This window comes from Lepidochelys olivacea (genome assembly GCF_965140295.1).
Source record: "Lepidochelys olivacea isolate rLepOli2 genome assembly, chromosome: 1".
NCBI lineage: Eukaryota > Metazoa > Chordata > Testudines > Cheloniidae > Lepidochelys > Lepidochelys olivacea.
In genome coordinates this window covers 109,473,549-109,493,632 of record NC_140411.1, presented here as the reverse complement: position 1 = coordinate 109,493,632, position 20,084 = coordinate 109,473,549, and the positions used below count along the sequence as shown (strand labels likewise).

General features: G+C 46.2%; 1 protein-coding gene and 1 long non-coding RNA gene across 7 annotated transcripts in view; one reads left to right on the top strand and one right to left on the bottom strand.

Annotated features, from left to right (window-relative positions):
• Positions 1 to 4,677: 4,677 nt before the first annotated feature.
• Positions 4,678 to 8,522, bottom strand: LOC311524625. Its single transcript, XR_014712592.1, has 3 exons — positions 8,329 to 8,522; positions 7,948 to 8,063; positions 4,678 to 5,257 (listed from the first exon to the last, which is right to left on the bottom strand). It is a non-coding gene; the product is annotated as an uncharacterized lncRNA (long non-coding RNA).
• Positions 8,523 to 8,902: 380 nt separating this feature from the next.
• Positions 8,903 to 20,084, top strand: part of IRS2 (insulin receptor substrate 2) — a 31,462-nt gene continuing 20,280 nt past the window's right edge. For 5 of the 6 annotated variants that reach the window (XR_014712586.1, XR_014712587.1, XM_084635863.1 and 2 more), the window contains exon 1: positions 8,903 to 12,575. Coding sequence is in view for 4 of the 6 variants with exons in the window: in XM_084635863.1 (XP_084491989.1) it covers positions 9,152 to 12,575 (3,424 nt within the window). In the remaining 2 variants the exon portion in view is untranslated. Of the gene's footprint in view, positions 12,576 to 13,520; positions 15,274 to 20,084 lie in introns of those variants that run through there. The other variant, XM_084635862.1, reaches the window with a different exon arrangement.

Below are 20,084 nucleotides of genomic sequence, written 5' to 3'. Positions count from 1 at the left end.
AACTCTAATCAAAGTTGAGTTCTGCTGCAGTGGCCTGGCAGAATCAAGCTCTTTCATAGATTGGTCAATGTAGCTGTATATACTTTAAAAATTTTTTTGATAAAGCTAATGTCATTTACCTGATTAAATACATGTATCAATATTTAATTGCTATACAGTTAAACAATCTGCAAAGGCAAAATTCACCACTCACTTCAGAAGGAGTTTTGTCTGCAAAATGAGATGTTGCTGACCTTTTTGTCATTATTTATTATCCATAGCTATAACTAAACAGGTGCAATAGTTGTATTTGGAATATAAACAGATTTTTGAAAAACTGAATTGTCACATTTCTACTTCTGGAGTATCAGGTTGGTACAACAGCCATAGATAGACTAAGGAAATTTTACTGAATCCTAATATGAGGGTCAGAATCGAGGAAGGAAACTACAAATTTTAAAAAAAATCGGTACCAAGTTAATTGATTAGATTTGTTCATTATGAACGGAATACCACTGCCTGGTATTCTATAAATATATAACAAGGCAAAAGGTGAAATCCTGGCCCCACTGAAGTCAATAGTGAAACTTCCACTGACTTTAATGAGTCAGGATTTCACCTAAGATCTCTGCTTTGAATAGCTCACAATATATAAAGTTCCAATCCTGTACTGAGAATCCAAAATCCCTGCTCCACAACCACTGAGGTCAATAGGGCTCTGGGGCAGGCACAAGGGTCTGGCTGCATGGACTATGTCAGCTAAGTCTGAACTAAACAGGACCACTATTTTTAGGCCAGGTCTACACCAAAAACTTTCGCTGGCATAGCTATGTCAGTTAGGGTGAGATTAGAGGTGTGATTTGTGACTGATAACAGTTTTTGCCAGCAAAAGACCCTAGTGTTGATACATTATACCAGCAAAACTGCACGTTTGCTGGTATAAGTGCATTTCATTTGGAGATGCTTGGAATAAGCTACGCCAGCAAATGTGCAGTTTTGCTGGTATAAACAGTATCCATAGTAGGAGTGCTTCGCTAGTGTAGTATACAGGGATAGCCACACCAGCAAAGCATTCCTACACTAGACCTGGCCTTATTACGTTTAGATGAAGTTATCATGGGGTAAAGGGATGGGGCAGGAGAGGTGTGACAAAAGAAGGGGAAAGGGAGAGGTGAAATTAGGAGTGAAATTTTTCTTTCTTTAGCAATGAATTACTGCCACTGAGTTGCCTTGCTCACAGATTTTCTTTTCTTATTTAAATGTAAGTAATGTAATTAACATGCATGGAGTGGCACTGCCTATCATGCTGATCAATACTGACGTATTGTTTCCTTGTCCTCCCCTGTCTGTCTATCTGTTGTCTCCTGTCTTATACATACATTGTAAGCTCTTTGGGGTGGGGCAGTCTTTTTGATCTGTGTTTATACAGTGTCTAACACAATGGAGTCCTGGTCAATGACTGGGACTTTTAGGCACTACCAGAGTACAAATAATAGTTAATATTTAATTACTGGTTGAAAGCGAGATGAAATAAGTGAGTTTTGAGAACAGCTGGTTGGACATTTTTGAAATTTCAATTAAAAACAGAAAAATTCAGGGAATATTTTTTACATTTTAACAAGCTCCTGTTTTGAGGGCCTGTAGAGAGGGCACATAATATTTACTATTGTCTCCCATGGAAAGTATACGGTATCATGTATGGTGTGAATTTAAAGTGCAATAGTTATAGTGGTATAACTCCTCAAGTGGATACTCTTATTCTGAAATGAGCGCTTTTTCTGGTTTAGCTTATATTGATTTGGCAGTGGTTAAAACTAAGCCAAAAAAAACCCTCTTAGGCATGGTCTGTACTACAAAGCTTTGCCGGCATAGCTGTATCAGCTAGCAGTGTGGAAAAAAATCCCCCCTCTGGACGACATAATTATGCTGGCAAAACCTACCAGCATAGATGCAACTATACCTACAGAAGAGTGCTTCTGCTGGCAAAGTTAATGTCATTTGGAGAGGTGGGGTAACTATGCCAGCGGAGCTCCTCCTTCTGCCTTACACTTCATCTCCACCAAGGGATGCTGCCAGCATAGCTCACCAGCCAAGGCTCTGTAGTGTAGACAAGTCCTCAGACTGTCCTCACGGGGAGCTATACTACAGTGTTTTAACTACTTGTATAATTATACTGGTATAACTGAAACTTTCCCATATAGACAAACCCACAGGCACAAAGAAGCTATAGGAAGGCAAGACCACTGCAGAGAAGCTAAATTCTCTGCATCACTGCAGATTATGTGGGGGAGATCCCCACACTTGAGCCATTCTTTTCAGGTGACAAATCTGAGGAACTTTTCCAGATTGAAGTGTCAAAAGAGGAGGTTTTGGAACAAGCTGATAAATTAAACACTAAAAAGTCACCAAAACCACCCAAGAGTTCTGAAGGAACTCAGATATGAAATTGCAGAACTACTAACTGTGGCATGTAAACTATGGCTTACATCAGCTTCTCTACCAGAGGACTAGAGGATAGCTAATGTAACACATTTTTTTTTTTTTTTTAAAAAGGCTCCACAGGCCATCCTGGCAATTACAAGCCAGTAAACCTGACTTCAATACCAGGCAAACTGAAATTATAGTAAAGAACAGAGTTATCAGACACATACATAAATATAATATGTTAGGGAAGAGCCAATGCAGCTTTTGTAAAGGAAAATCATGCCTCATCAATCTATTAGAATTATTTGAGAATGTCAACAAACGTGTGGATGAGGGTGATCCAGTGGATATAGTGTACTTGGATTTTTAGAAAGCCTTTGCCAAGGTCCCACACCAAAGGCTCTTAAGCAAAGCAAACTGTCATGGGATTAGAGGGAAGATCCTCTCATGGATCAGAAACTGGTTAAAAGATAGGAAACAATGGGAAGTAATAAATGGTCAGTTTTCACAAAGGAGAGAGGCAAAGTGTGGGGTTCCACAAGGATCTATACTGGGACCAATGCTGTTCAACATATTCATAAATGATCTCAGAAAGGGGGGTAAACAGTAAGGTGGCAAAATTTGCAGATGATACAAAATGATTCAAGATAGTTAAATCCAAAACTGACTGTGAAAAATTACAAAGGGATCTCACTAAACTGGGTGACTCTGGGCAACAAAACAGCAGATCAAATTCAATGTTGATAAGTGCAAAGTAATAGACATTGGAAAAAATAATCCCAATTATGCACACAAAATCACGGGTTCTAAATTAACTGTTACCACTCAAAAGAGATCTTGAGGGGAAGGATAGCTCAGTGGTTTGAGCATTGCCCTGCTAAACCCAAGGTTGTGAGTTCAATCTTTGAAGGGGCCATTTAGGGATCTGGGGCAAAAATTGGGGATTGGTCCTGCTTTGAGCAGGGGGTTGGACTAGATGACCTCCTGAGGTCCCTTCCAACCCTGATATTCTATGAACTCTATGAGTCATTGTGGAAAGTTCTCTGAAAATATCCACTCAGTGTGCAGCAGGAGTCAAAAAAGCTAACAGAACATTAGGAAAGGGATGGATGGATAGATAGATAAAACAGAAACTATCATAATGCCATTATATAAATCCATCATAAGCTCACACCTTCAATACTGAGTCTGGTTCTGGTTGTCACATCTTAAAAGAGATATATTAGATCTGGAAAAGGTACAGAGAAAGGCAATAAAAATTATTAGGGGTATGGAACAGCTTCCATACGATGAGAGATTAAAAAGAGTGAGACGGTTCATCTTAGAAAAAAAGATGACTAATAGAGGATATGATCAAGGTCTATAAAATCAAGAATGGTGTGGATAAAGTGAACAAGGAAGTGTTACTTACCCCCTCACATAACACAAGAATTAGGAGTCACCCAAATAAATGAATAGGCCACAGGTTTGAAACAGACAAAAGGAAGTGCTTCTTTGCACAGTGCACGGTCAACCTGTGGAACTCATTGCTATGGGATGTTGTGAAGGCCAGAAGTATAACTGGGTTAAAAAAAGAATTAGATAAGTTGATGGACAGGTCCATCAATGGCTGTTAGCCAAGATGGTCAGAGACGTCCCCTCATGCTCTGGGTATTCCTTAACCTTCAACTGCCAGAAGCTGGGCCTAGACAACAGGGGATGGATCACTCAAAATTACCCCGTTTTGTTCATTCCCTCTGATGCATCTGGCACTGGCCATTGTCAGAAGATGGGATCCTGGGCTAGATGGACCATTGGCCTGATCAAGTACAGCCATTCTTATGTTCTTAAGAGGTAAAGTGTGGCGGTAAAGTGTGGCATGACGAAAAGGCTCAGAATCCTGCAGAGAAAGAAATGAAAACCACCCATGTAATTTTAAAGCAGAGATGTTTGTTGCTACAGTTTGTTCCTTGAAGCCAGTACCAATTATATCATATTTTTCTCATGGACTCTTGGACTAGCGCTTCCCATACCCTGCACCAAAGATATATATTGCTGTTTCTTGGAAACCTAAGTTAAAATCCACAAAGCAAAAATAATTAAAATAGAAAAAATATTTATTGCATGTCATAAGTCAATCAGCACCAGAAAATTAAAAGTTATTACTGACATCTAACACTTACATAATTATAAAAAAAAAATATAAAAAAGTAGCAATTTGTTATGCGGAAGTGTGAGATAAAAGGAAATTTCCTTCTTTTTATTGTTTTTGTTGCATCTAAATTGTTTAATAAACATTGATTCTGCTGTTATAATTAATATTTTCATTACGAAAATATGTTCATAATTATTACCCTTTTACAAATGCCAACTCTAAAGATTTGTCTGAGACCCCCAAATAATTAATATTTCATAACTTGCTGAAAAAAAAACCATTCTACAATTTCAGAGAAATACTCTTCTGTATTTTTATAGATTTAAACTGTAAACCTCTTACTCATATTGGTGTGGAGTTACTCAGATAAGTACCAATTTGAGTAAAGGGTTCATAATCTGGCTCATAAAGATTAAAATTAGAAAACCAACCATTCCTGACTTTGCATAAAAAACTTTCCTCATTAAGGACTGTAATACATAGAAAATAAAAAATACCTTGCACTTCTACAGCATTTTAAACCACAGATCTCAACTTATTTTGCCAGAGTGGGTAAGTATTATTATCTCCATTTCCCAAATAGGGGTAGCTGAAGCACAGGGGTTCCTGGTTCTTGCCGTTGGTCATATAGTGAGTCAATAGCAGAGACTTCAGCGGCCATCCCTCTCTCTCTCCTGGAAGGTAATATCTCCGGTCTCCAGCAGCTGCCCTTCCCTTTTGCTGTGTTAAACATGTATTAATTTAAGCAAAAAACAACAAACAAACAGGTAAGTACCTTAATACTTAAAATGTGAACACCCAGTCTCCGAGGAAAAGGCGGTTCTTTTAAAAAAGCTCTCTACTGCAACCTGAGCCTGCTGAAATTTATAGCTGAGTCTCCCTTATTTCAGGTACAGGTATTGATTTCTAAATGAGTTATGACCGAAACCAAGGAGAATTTAAAGGACAGAGACTCTTCCTTAAATTTCTCTTGCATGGCGTGTGTATGGTGTACCTTGAGCTATACGCTGTATGTACTCTTGTGTGTGTACGTGTAGGACTGGGTCTAGACTGGCGGAGGGGATCACAAGCTGCTAGAGGAACACTGGATTGTTTTCGCTGCTTGCGCCCGCCCTCTGCCCTGCACTATGGAAACTATATTTTTTCAACTTTACATTCAAAACAGATGACTTCAGCTGCATAATATACAGACACATGAATGTCCCGATGGCATTCAGAACAGAAAATTAAAAACAAGGATGTTTGTCTGACCTCTTGCTCCCTTCTCCTCCCAAGGATATGCAAAAGGGAGACAAGCTTTGTGAGTGGGTCTAGGAAAGGAGAAGATGCAGCTGTGATTAAAAACAACCTGGGCTAGAGGTTTTCAATAAATACTTTTTTCTTTATCCCAAGACTCTTATTATGACTTTCCCCCTTTCCACCACTGTGTGTTTTATGTTGCATGCTTCAGAACGAGCAATGATTTTGTTTTCCTCTATCACAGGGGCTCTACGTACGCCTACCCACCACGGAGCTTGTCTGGTCCCCCTCTGTTTCCCCACCCCGCACTACACACCCAGAGACAGTACAGCTAGCCAGGCCCCCTCTTCCCCACCGGCCCCTCAGATCGTCTCTGGTTCCCACTCTGTTCCCCACCGCTACCGCCCCCTCCCCATTACACACATCACTGATATTCTCTGGTTCCCTCACTGTTCCCCACCGCCCCCTCCCCATTACACACATCACCGATATTCTCTGGTCCCCACCGCCCCCTCCCCATTACACACATCACCGATATTCTCTGGTCCCCACCGCCCCCTCCCCATTACACACATCACAGATCGTTTCTGGTTCTCACTCTTTCTCCACCCCCTACCCCCACACCCTACAGCTAGCCAGGTCCCCCTGTTCCCCACCGCCCCCTCCCTACATACACGCATCATAGAGCTTGTCTGGTTCCCCCCCGTTCCCCACACAGAGAACTGAGATCTTTGCGGGTCTTCGTGCAGCCACCCCCCCTCCCATACACACACACAAAAGGGGTGCAACAGGAAGGTAAATCACCTCCCACTTCTACAATTCCACCCCCCCTTCCCTCCCGTGTCTGTTGTACAAGCAAGGGGCATATAGATCCCGGCGTTTGTTGCTAGTTGTGCGTGTAAAGTCCAGTGAGATGACTAATTTTCGTTCTCGTAAACAAGCAGGGACCTCTGCTCATTGAAAGCCGTTCATCAACTGGGGCTTTGCACAAACAAGGGTGACTTTAGAGCCGGGATCCCATCGCACACAGATCAACCGTAAAACGTAGCCGTGGAAAACAGAGCCACACAACATAAGAATAGGGATTTGTAATGGTTGGAAAAACATGGACTCGTGCGCGCACCTTCGCCACAAGGAAAGCAGCCTGCAAAGCAAACACACACTGCAGCCGCGGCAGATTTCCAGAGCGTAAACACGGGGGGTGGGGGGTGAGGCTGCTACACTCCCCCTTCACAACTCATTACTTAATTGCCTCGATGTGCTCTAATCCCCCAGTGCGGCTGGCTTTGTTTCGCAAGGAAACACGAATGCTGCCCTTATACACAGCAATGCAAAACACAGCGATCAATTAATTTACTTAATTAAAAAATGAACAGCACCCCCCCACACACACACACTCCTCGTTCTTCACTCTCCAGGTGGCATTTCTTCGCTACACAGACCCAGCAACTATGGGGAGAAGGCAAACAAGCCCCTGATCAATGACAAACCAGCAGAAACAGCTGGCCACCCCGCTACCCCCTCGATTCTCCGTTACTTTGTGTAGGGCCGGGGGAGCCAAGAGCAAACGCCCGGGAGGAGGACCCAGGAGGTCTGGACTATGTTGTATGGGTTCAGGGGGAGCTAGCGGGAGGACTGGGCAGGGAATGCCTAGTGATTTAGGGGAGGCGGCAAGGAAGGCTCTGGATCCTGGGAGGGGAGAAGGCGGGGTGGGAGACCCAGCCAGTGCACCGTGAGTGAGGCAGTGGGGGCTGAACTAGCAAGCTCCGCAGTGTATGTGTCGGGGCGGGGGGCACTCCCCAGGGGAACAGGCACTCTCTAGCGTGGAGGCAAAAAGGGGGATCGGGGAGGGCAAGTCCCGATGTGGTGGCCCCCACAGAGGGGTGTCTGCGGCACGCATAGAAGGCAGAGAGAGCGATTGGGGGCGGGGGAGAGGGAGATGTTGGCTGGGGCCACAGAGGGCCCAAGACCGCTCGCAGGGGGGCGTGGAGCCGGAGAAGCCCGCTAGGACGGCAAACTTCGGGGTGTGTGTCGTGGGAAGGGAAACAAACCCCGGGAAGCCCTGTTGCCTGGGGGATACAGGGAAAGGACCAGGCAAGGCAACAGAGCTCTATTGCCATGGCGAGCTACACAAACGTTACCAAAGCATGAAAGCTAGATTCCGCTGGTACCTGTCCGTCTGTCCAGGGCAGGACTTCTTACTGCCTGGGCTTTGATCCCAGGCCCATTAGCATTAGCCGCGTTCAAGCCTGATGTGGGGCGGCAGGTTTGGCGGTGGAGGCGGCACCTAAAAATGCGGCCGGTTAGATGGGGGAGAGGGCCATCTCTGGCACCCCCCCCCCCTCCTTTGGCCCATGCTGCAGCTTCTTGATTTTGAGGAAACCTGCCCATCGCTCTCGATCGCCGGCGGAAGGCTTCCCCTCCTCTGCCACACCTGGCGCAGTAAACCCCAGCCCAGCTCAGTTTCCTCCATCACGCGCTCGGGACCCTCTGTCCCCCCCCCCTTTTTTTTTTTTAAATATTTTTTTTTTTAATTTCCCCCTCTAGCGTACGGTCACCGGCTCTGCACTGGGCGCGAAGCTGCGGGAGCCCGCCCCCTTCCCCGCCTGGCGAGGTGGCCCGCTCATGTGCTCGCTCGGTGACAGCGGGCTCGGCAGCCCCCCGGCCACCTCGCGCTCCTGCCTGGGCTTCCCGGTCGCCTGGCGTTTTCGGCGAGCTCCCGCACGTGTCTGTGCGGGGGTCCGGGGCCAGGGGAAAGGGGCAGGCGAGAGCCAGCGTGCGTAGAAGAAGGGAGGGTGTGTGGGCGGGAAAAGAAGCAGAGGGGGAGACTGAGAGAGAAGAGGGTGGGACGCGCGAGCCACCCAATAACAACCCGCCTCCCTGGGCTCGGCGTCCTCCCCCCATCCCCATTGGTGCATGGCGCTGTCCTTTCCCCGGCGCCGCACCCAATCCCGTAGGAAGCTGGCGGCGGATTGATGGCCTCGCCCCCCTTTACTCTGGCTTTCCCCTGCTCCCCCCTCCCTTGGCTCGGTGTGTGAGCGTTTCGGCAACCCAGCGGGTCACGTGTTGTTTTGCTCTTTAGTTCAGCCCTTGGTGCGCAATGTGTTACTTACTGTGAAACTGTTACCGAGGCAGGCGGCGGCGGCAGCGGCGACCAGCTCCGAGGATCCGGAGAGCAGCCGCGCTCAGGGTCTAGAAGGACTCGGGCAGCAGCAAGCCCTGCCTGCACGGAGGAGCCAGGTCGGCAACAGCACCATCACCGCCGCGCTTTATACAGGAGCCGGGGGTCACAGCGGCTCCGGGGACCAGGGGATTAGCCCCCCCGCCCCAGGGCGCTCGGAACTCAGCCCCCCTGCCCCGCGCTCTGGGCTGGGGATGGCGAGCCCCACGCTGCTGGGGCTGCTGAACTCCCCTCCTGGTCCCAACCTCAACAACAACAACAACCACCAGAGCGTGAGGAAATGCGGCTACCTGCGCAAGCAGAAGCACGGGCACAAGCGCTTCTTCGTGCTCCGGGGACCCGGCGGCAGCGGGGAGGAGCAGCCGGGGGCGGGGGGCGCCCGGCTGGAGTACTACGAGAACGAGAAGAAATGGAAGAACAAGTCGGGGGCTCCCAAGCGGGTGATCGCGCTGGATTCCTGCCTCAACATCAACAAGCGAGCGGACGCCAAGCACAAGTACCTGATCGCCCTCTACACCAAGGACGAGTACTTCGCCGTGGCGGCCGAGAACGAGCAGGAGCAGGAGGGCTGGTACCGGGCCCTCACCGACCTGCTCAACGAGGGCAAAGCCGCCTGCCAGGGTTCCCCGCTCCGCCACCTCTCCTCGCCCTTCTCCTCCGGCAGCGCCGCCGGGTCCTCCCTCGCCGGCGGCTGCGAGGACCTCAACTACGGGCTGCTCGCCCCGGCCAGTGCTGTCTACCGGGAGGTCTGGCAGGTGACGCTGAAGCCCAAGGGCCTGGGGCAGAGTAAGAACCTGACCGGGGTGCACCGGCTCTGCCTCTCCGCTCGCACCATCGGCTTCGTGCGCCTCAACTGCGAGCTGCCCTCGGTCACGCTGCAGCTGATGAACATCCGCCGCTGCGGCCACTCCGACAGCTTCTTCTTCATGGAGGTGGGGCGGTCGGCGGCCACCGGGCCCGGCGAGCTCTGGATGCAGGCGGACGACTCGGTGGTGGCGCAGAACATCCACGAGACCATCCTGGGGGCCATGAAGGCGCTGAAGGAGCTGTCCGAGTTCCGGCCCCGCAGCAAGAGCCAGTCCTCCTCGTCCTCCTCCTCCGGGGGCGCCGGGGGCCCCGGAGCCTCCTCCACCCACCCCATCACCGTGCCCGGCCGCCGGCACCACCACCTGGTCAACCTGCCGCCCAGCCAGACCGGCCTGCTGCGCCGCTCCCGCACAGACAGCCTAGCGGCCGGGGCCAGCGCCGGCACCAAGGGCAACCCGGGCCGGGTGCGGACGGCCAGCGAAGGGGATGGCTGCAGAGCGGGCTCGGTCGCCGGCAGCCCCATGAGCCCCGGCCCGGTGCGGACTCCCTTGAGCCGCTCGCACACACTTAGTAGCGGCGGCAAGTCGGGGGGAAAGCTGGGGCCGGTGCCCCCCGGGGGCGGCCTGCAAAATAGTCGCTCCATGTCTATGCCCGTATCGCACTCGCCCCCTTCCGCCACCAGCCCGATCAGCCTCTCCTCCAGCAGCGGGCTCGGCTCCGAGCCCCCCCACCCGCAGCGCCTGTCCAGCGGCAGCGCCTCCGTATCGGGCTCCCCCAGCGACCCCGGCTTTATGTCCTTCGACGAATACGGCTCCAGCCCGGGCGGCGACCTGCGGCCCTTCTCCACCGCCAGCAACCGCAGCAACACGCCCGAGTCCGTCGCCGAGACCCCCCCGGTGCGGGACCCCGGGGGCGGCGCGGACCTGTACGGCTACATGGCCATGGAGCGGCCCCAGGGCGGCCGGCTCTGCTACCGGCCCTGCCCGGACTCGGCGGGGGACAAGGGCCCCAGGAAGCGGACTTACTCGCTGACCACGCCGTGCCGCCAGCGGGCCGCCCCCCCGCAGGTCTCCTCCGCCTCTCTGGACGAGTACACCCTGATGCGGGCCACCTTCGCCGGCAGCTCCGGCCGCCTCTTCCCCGCCGCCTCCCCCAAAGTGACCTACACGCCCTACCCCGAGGACTACGGGGACATCGAGATCGGCTCCCACCGCAGCTCCGGCAGCAGCAGCACCAACCTGGGGCCGCCGGCAGGGGGCGGCGGAGGAGGGGACGACGGCTATATGCCCATGACCCCCGGCGTGGCCGCGGCGTTGGGGCCGGGCAGCCGGGGCGGCGCTGACTACATGCCCATGAGCCCCACCAGCGTGTCCGCCCCGCAGCAGATACTGCAGCCGCGGGCCGGGGCGGGCGGCGGCGGCGGCTCGCCGGGGAACGGCAGCGGCGGCTACAAGACCAGCTCCCCCGGGGAGAGCTCCCCGGACGACAGCGGCTACATGCGGATGTGGGGCGGCTCTCGGCTGTCGGTGGAGAGCTCGGACGGGAGGCTGAGCGGCGGGGACTACATCAACATGTCCCCGCACGGGCCGCCCGCCGCCTCGCTCACCCCGCCCGACTTCTTCTTCGCCCCGGCTGCGGGCGCCGGCGACCCGCCCAAGGCCGCCTACGCCTGCAGCTCCCTGCCCCGCTCCTGCCCCGGCCAGGAGCCGGCCAAGGACAGCGACCAGTACGTCTTCATGAGCTCCCCGGGCAGGGTGGTCCCGGAGCAGCCGGCCTGCGGCGTGCGCCCCGCCGCCCCCTCCAGCCACACGGTGCCTTCCCCGCTGCGGCACAGCCGGACCGAGAGCTTCCTGAGCCAGCGGGGCCCGCGGGCGGTCCGGCCCAGCCGCCTGGCCCTGGACACCCTGCGGACGCTGCTGCCCAGCATGCACGAGCACCCGCTGCCGCCCGAGCCCCAGAGCCCCGGCGAGTACATCAACATCGACTTCGGGGAGCCGGCGGCTGCCGACTCGCCGCCCTCCCTGCCGGCCGACAGCCCGGCCTCCTCGCTGGGCTCGGGCGCCGGGCGGAGGCGCTCCCCCCTCTCCGACTATATGAACATCGACTTCGGCTCGCAGGCGGGCCCGGTCTCGGTGGGCTGCCTGGAGGCGCTCTCGCCGGAGGCCTGCGCCAGCCGCGGCCGGCCCGAGGGGCTCTACCTGCCGGCGGCGGTGGGGGTGGCTTGCCTGTCCAGCCCGCCCGACGGGGGTGATTACACCGAGATGACCTTCGGCATGGCCGCCACCCCGCCCCAGCCCATCGCCCAGAAGCCAGAAAGTGCCCGGGTCACCAGCCCCACGGCCGGGGTGAAGAGACTCACCCTGGCCGGGGTGGAGGCTTTCATCCTCTCCAGCCCGCCCCCGGACCCCAACCGCGGGGCTAAGGTCATCCGGGCGGATCCCCAGGGGCGCCGGCGGCACAGCTCGGAGACTTTCTCCTCCACCACCACTGTGACCCCCGTGTCTCCTTCCTTTGCACATAACCCCAAACGGCACAACTCGGCCTCGGTGGAGAACGTGTCCCTCAGGAAAAGCGACGGCCTGGAGGAGGAGCAGGGCAGCAGCCCCATGTGCCGGGAGACCTCCGCTGGCTTCCAGAACGGCCTCAACTACATCGCCATAGACGTGGTGGATGGGAGCCTGGCAAACCGTGACAAAGTCAGACGCAAAGGCAGGCACGCCATGAATGGGGACATCAATGGAGTGGAGACCAGCGCCTATGCCAGCATAGATTTCCTATCCCACAACCTGAAAGAAGCAACTGCTGTGAAAGGTGAGCAGTAGGTCGCTTTCCCAATGTGCTATATTTGTATTTCTAGGGAATGTTGCCATTTTGGGAGAGGTTTCTCTCTCTTTCTCAGCTTTGTAAGCTTTCCAAATAAAATATCTATACACAAGGAAACACTTAAATTAGTGAGTGTGCCCCCTTCACAGGAGCCCAGACTAGTGAGTACACAGTTCTGTATTTTGGATATGCTGCAGAACTGCAGTTAGAACATTTTTCAGCGCCTTTGCTTAAGAGTTTATAAAGCTTGAGTTCAAAGACAGCGAGGGAGCACATCAGATTACCGACAGATCCTTGGCCATCTATCTGAAAGAGTCAAAACAATATGAGGGTTGCATATTGTTTTGCAAATTTTGTTTAAAGGCCTACCCAACAGCTACGGGTAACTACACTGCAGCTGCTGGTTGAATCACAGTATCAATGGCCAGTGGGTTGGTTTGCTTTTTAAGTGGATAGCAAATGCAGGCTGCTTGAAAACAAAAAGAACCCTAAATAACCTAAAGCTTAATATGAGAGAGAATTTGTGTTTTAATCATGTAGCTGTTCCTTTCCACAGGTGCTAGTTGTGCTATAGAAAACTCTTCCTAGCAAGAGGGAAAGTCTGTGTTATAACTGGGGAGGCCAGGAACAGACAATATGTGAAGGTTTAAAAGTTAATCATTGAGACACCGCAGGGATCCTCTTTGCTATTGCACCAGGGCATTTTTAACCTGTATGTACCTATAAACTGTAGTATGTATTTATCGGTCTAGGATGCTGAAATGACAAGGGTGAATAACCCACTCTAGGTTTTACTTACATATTTATATAGTTTTCATACAGATAATCAGTTTTAAGTAAAAAGTGTCCATTTCTGACACCACTTGTAGAGATTTTTGTTCCATTTATTATTGGCTTGTTGATTTTGAAGAAGAAAATGTTCTTTTTTTATAGGAAGTGCAGAAAGATGGAAGAGATGAAAGTGGAGAAAGCTTTGAACCTAATTGAGAGGATTGTTGACTGAAATGTCAGAATTTTTACAAGATGAACACACTGAATGGTTTCAGAGTAGCAGCTGTGTTAGTCTGTACCCGCAAAAAGAAAAGGACTTGTGGCACCTTAGAGACTAACAAATTTATTTGAGTATAAGTTTTCGTTAAGGACAGAGACAGACTTGTCAGTTATCTGTAGTTTTGCTTAAGCTGGCTTCAGGATTTACATGGTTTGGCATAAATCAGCGTGAATGCTACAATTATTGATTCCATTGCCTTATATAAAGAATGTTTGGCTGTAGCCTGTACATTGGAGTTATGTTCCAGTAAAATCTTGAGCTCTCTTGTATTTAGTTGTAAATTGAGTTTAACAAGATTTGAGTTTTGCTTGACCTACCTACAGCCCCCCCAACTGCATAACAAACCCATATTGGGGAAGCACCACTTCTACAGTATCCTCCAAACTGCTGACCCTAAGGGAAAGGGGTGAGGGGAAGGGAACTCTGCCTAGGGGGAAAACCTGGACTGGATTGAAATGCTCCCAGCATCCAGATTGGATTAAAGTGTGGACATTCCATTCATTTAGCTAATAAGGGGAAACTGGCGCTGCATCTCTGATAAAGTTAACAAAAAGATAGTATAAATATAGCAAAATGAATTTAGAGAATGGTGAATGGTGGGAACAGTTCAATTCTAGTAATTATAAAATATCTGAAGATTATTCAGATACTTGTTTTATTTTAATATTTTCTTTTACTTGTGGGCTTTTCCTCCCCTTTTTATATGCATGTAAATTGCAATGAAGATCAGCATCACTGGGTGTTGAGCTGAATGTAGGAGGCACAGCTGATGACTGTTTCAACCATTCTGTTTCCCTGAGGTTTCCTTGTTTCCCACACGTGCATGCCTGTTGCATATAATCACACTCACTCTATTCAGGAAGAACTGTAGCCAATTTCAGGACAAAGAGATAAGAAACACTTCGCATAACTGTTGATCAGTGTTCCAGGTCATATTTTAAAGTGGAGGCTGTATGTTACAGATATTTTTAGTGAATTAATTTGAACAGAAAGAGCAGTGTGATTAGGAAAGTGCAAGAATATTACCTTAGTAAGGGAATGCATAAGTACAGTAGTGGGCTATTGAGCGGAGCCATTAATATTTACAACTCCTGAGCTCTATTTTGGTTTTGTTTACATAACCACCTTGAAGTTTGTTTACAGTACTACTACCCTATTACTACTGCTGCTACTTAAAGATCACTGGTACTGTTCACAGTAGCATTCGAGGTTCTAAGAACTTTAATTTGTAAGATTAACAGGATTTTCATATTTTATGATGAAATACACATGTAGAATTACAGAAATATATGTATATGTATTAAGCATACTAGGTACTGGTTTAACTCTCATTTCTTATTTTAAGTCAGTGGCAGTTCAGAATGATTTGGCTAAACTTTATTGAAGATTTTTAATTGATGTTACTATATACAGTTTACCATGGAGGTAGCCTGTATTAGATGTGATGAGAATTGTTTACTTTTCTGTTTGTACTAATTGTTTACTAAATCACTAAAGCCACTGAATGGGAGCTAGCTTTATCCTTTCAAAGCTATGGAGAAATTAACAGTTTGGAGCAATTTTAAAACTGCAATGTTTGCTGCTTTAGAAAGAAAGTAACATGAAGAACTCTTGTAAAAAGCCTGTATCTTGTAAAAAAAAAAAAACAAAAAAACCCCCAAAGTTCATTCTATTTGGTTTATTCGGAAATTAATATTTCAATGTAAAATCATAGTCAGTTCAAATACTTCCCCATATCTATAGATATATTTTATTATGTAAGTAAATATTGTGTTTGAGTTTTTGTCCCGTTAACAAAGAAAATTAATTATGTGACTTTAAAAATAAAGATGCATTGGTTTTCATCAGTAACTTGCCTGGCTGCTTTAAAGACTAGTGTGGTTTTTGGAATTTTGAACCAGTATCATCTTGTTACAACGAGAGCAAGCTAACAAAACCAAAATAGCTGAAAACAGAAAAATAAAAAGGTCATTCAGAATTTATCAGTTTATTTAGTTCTACTTCACTCTGAAAGTGTGCAGGCCTGTGAGAGTCTAACAAGTACTTGCCTTTTTCTGAAATATAAATAAAATAGTGCCTTTACTAGACAGCTGGAAACTCTTTTGTTGCACACTGATTATCAGTTAGCATTCAGCTTTCTAAGTATGAAATAACAACAACCCTTTGCAAAATAACATTAGTTCAGACAAAATGATGTATTTCCTTGCTTATGTAAACATTTTCACCCAGTTCCTCCTTTGGTGTAAATTGTTTATTACATTGGAGCTGTGCTAAATTACACCAACTGAAGATCTGTCTTTTGGGTGAAACCCTGGCTCCATTGAAATCACTAGTAATTTTGGCTTTAATAGGGTCATGATTTCACCCTGTGGTTTTTGTTTTTATCCTGAAATCCTTAAGCAAAATCCCATTAAGTCCAGTAGTAATTGTGCTTGAGTTTTGACTTAATTGGAAGTTTTTTGCCTGGTTAAGGATATTACGATTGGGGCCATTATATTTGTTTTATTCCAAAAGCAACATGTTTTCTGGAACATATTAAAGTTTTTCCAACTAGTGATGTTTTAGTTTTCCAAAGTGTGACAGCAAATACATGAGATTGAGGTCTGTTGGCTCTCTTCCCCCCCCCCCCCCCCACCTTTTACTTCTTCTTGATTTATTAAAAAAGGTCTTCAATTATAACCTATGATACATCAGTTTTAAATGATCATAAAGCAAGCTAGTGGTCTTTGAGAATAGGTAAAATGATGTCTCACTAGGTCATAATTCTCGTAAGGATTTTATGAATATACGTAAACAGTACAAAAGTCAGATCTAGATAAAATTCACACATTGTTAAAACTGAAACCCTGATTTACTTTTTCCCTTTGTGCTCAGTTTGGACAATAAAACTAGAGAAGTCAGTTTCACTTTTTGATTCTTTTATACTGATTGCCACAAAGTTTGGTTCAGAATCTGCAAGGAAATGTTTTAATTGCCTGTATAAAAGTAATCTTCTAATCAAAATGTCTTGTTAATTTTATGAAAACATTCAAATACAGCTTTGTACATCTTTTTTAAAGCCTAATTTTTTTCGTATAAATTAGTACTAATTTATACTAAATGTCGTATAAATTAGTACTAATTACAAATGTAGCATTTGCTCTTACTGATCTAGTGCCATGCAGTGGGTTATATACCTCAGAATGAATAGATTCAAGAACTGGCCTACCTATTATATCCGATATGGCTGTGATTATAAATCACTTCACAGATAAAATTTAAGAGTTCCAGTTTCACCTTAGATGCTTGTTGGAAAATGTGGTACTGCTCTTTCAGATTCCATTCTATTAGAGGTAAAATGAAATGATTAGGTATCAAATCTGGCAGCATAACCTATAAAATACAAACTGCAAACTATAAGTTTTGTAAAATTAAATGACAACTTTTACTTTTTTAAAAAAATTCATTTTCAATTGTTTTAATTATATGGATGTCAGATTTTTAAAAATGAGAAAACACCAAAACCCATAAATGTATTTGGCTTTTATTTCTTATTATAGTTTAAATTATATTTAGTTGCACTAAACTAAACAAAACAAGATTGTCATGGTTACTTTGAATCATTTAAGATAAATAGTTATAGACTAAGTTGAATGGTGGGTTTGTTCTAACGTGAACCAGTGTAGTCATTGCTCAAGGCAGAGGAAATGCTTAGGTTGATGATTGTTTCTGATAATTTGATTTCTTTCAAGATAGCTGCCGAGACTAACATTCACTTGTGTTGTAAGTAAAATACATAAAGGAATGTACGACCAGAAAGAGTATTAGGACATATTTTGTATGAATTCCCCCCCTCCGCTATAAGGAGGAAATAATGTTGGATACTTTGTGCTGGTTTTACCATTTTTTAAAATATCATTATATTGAAATACTGAAGCTGGTTTAAAAGTTGAAACACGGCATGCGTACACTGTAGTCAATTTAAGTAATGGATCTCCTTCCCCATTAGGAAGTTAAAGTATTGTATATACAATCCAGGTATTTTCAGTTTAAGCCAGATCTTCTCAAAAGCAGCAAGAGCACTTAACAAAATGTCTGTCTTTTCCATCTATCAAACAAATCCTAAAGAAATGTTTAACTACTTTTTAATTTTTTTAAAGACATTATGCCTCATGAAGGTATGTGTGTGCATATACATACTTCACTTATGGACTATATTTGTGTTCATGAGTGCACCTATTTTGTGTTTTTGAAATTGTGAAGACAGCATTTTGCTGAGTTAGTAGATTTTTCAGTATATTCGCAAAATGCATAAAATAAATCATCTAAAACAAATAGACAAAGTTTATCAAATAGACTTTTCTATGTAGATTCATTTAATATTTAGTTGTAATTCTTTAATTCCTCATGGGATTTGCTTGAAAATGAACTCTTGAATTCTATCTCTAGGTCTGATCCTATGCTCATTGAAATCAGTAGCATTCACTGACTTCAGTAGTGCAGTATCAAGCTCTAGGTTCTCACTTTGGTACCCACGGCCCTGGTATCTGAGTGCTTATTTTTCTAAGTTTCACGTTGCTTCTCTGAATTAAAAAAATATAGCTATTTTATTTTTTTTGTAGCTGCTTCTCTGTATGTGTTTTTAAGGTGGTCACCGGGGGCAGACTTGCACTAGGTAAACACAAATTCACATGAGTTGTAGGTTTTTCTGACCATGCAGCTCTTTTAAAGCAAAATTCTTAATGAATTTAGTGTCTTTTTTCTTTTTTTTTTTGGTGTGAGCAAGAGTTTCAGGATTAGTTTCTAAGGGCCTGATTTAAAGCTTACTGAAATAAATGGAAATTCCCCCTCCCCCTCAGTTCTTTATTCTGTCTGCATAAGGATAAAATACTTAATTGACTGGTAAACTGTCATAGCATGTATAGTAATTTTCTTTTTAGTTTTCCTGAAAGGTAGACATGCATCCTGCCCCTAATGTGTAGACAGCTAGACACTGGTGCTTAGCATGTTGGTGGATAGTTTCTAATCAATATGCATGATTATGTGGAGACTAGTCTGCTAAGTTGCATATTTATTCATGTACACGCAAATGTGTTTCTGTTGGTATTGTAGATGAAAACGTACAGCTAAAAATAGCTTGATTTAATCAAAAGCGGAGAAGTTTGTTTTAAACTTGAATCTAATGGGCAACAATCTGGTTGGAAATACCTTTAAAGGAATACGGTCATGGATAACAGGCCCACAGTTTATCCTGTTTTTTTCCCCCCATATCAGTTTGTAAGGTCCATATAATTCTTTTTCCAAAACAAACATTTAAAATCTTTTTAGCGAAAAGTCGTCCTGCGCTATGTGGAAATGTACAAAAAATGCCAGTGTTTGAATGCAATGAAGGGTAAATGTGTTCTAAGGATCGATAGCTTCCATTGCTGTGTGTGGTGTTGTGCGGTGCAGTGCTGTTGGTCCCAGGATTTTAGAGAAACAAAGTGGGTGAGGTAATATTGGACCAACTTCTGTTGGTGAGAGAGACAAACTTTAGAGGAGAGCTCTGTATAAGCTCGAAAACTCATCTCTCACCAACAGAAATTGGGCGAATAAAAGATATTGCCTCACTCACCTTGTCTTTCTTTTAAGGAAACAGATAATGATTTCAAGTTTTCGAGTGGGGAAATACTTTTGAAATGAATATAAATACCTGTGTGAATTTTTTAAAAACTATTGATAAATTATTTTCTTTTTCAGTTACAGATCTTGCAAGAGTATGTTCTTCTTGGAATTCAGATAGAGTTTTCACTGTCCTTCAAGATATTTTCTGTGTTAGATTATTATTTGTATTACAGTAGTGCCTAGATTAGAGTCTCCAACTGAGATCAGATACTGCACATAGATATCCAAAGAATTCCTACCCCAATGTGCATCCAATCAAACCAACTAGACAGACAAAGTGTGGGGGAAAGGTTTTGGTGAAGTATTAGTACTCTTCCCACATCATGGCTAATTCCAGTAACGTTCCCAAGAAATAAGCCATTAACTCAGTTGTAGATAAACTCATTAAATAGCTGACACTTAGATTTGCCTGTGCATAGGTAATTAACAGTTCAGTCATTGGAGCTATAGTGTCTTTACTGGAGTTCATAATTTAACAAGTTCTACAGTTTTAAAAAAAGTAGCTCGTGTGTGTGTGTGTGAGGCACATACACTTACACAATAAACAAAGAATAGCTGTCCCATATAAGTGACCCATAAGAGTATTTTATTCTAATAAACAGCATATAGAAATAGTTAAACAGATGAAGAAAAACCCATATAACATCTACACTGCGAAATACCCAGTTATGTAATAGTTTAGGAGTGAGTCAGTGTTTTGTTTACAATCACTTCAGCATCCTAGAAGAGAATACTTCCTTCCTGGCAGATGGCAGCCCCAGGGCCATGCACCTGCTATTACAAGCAGTACGCTGTAGTAACCA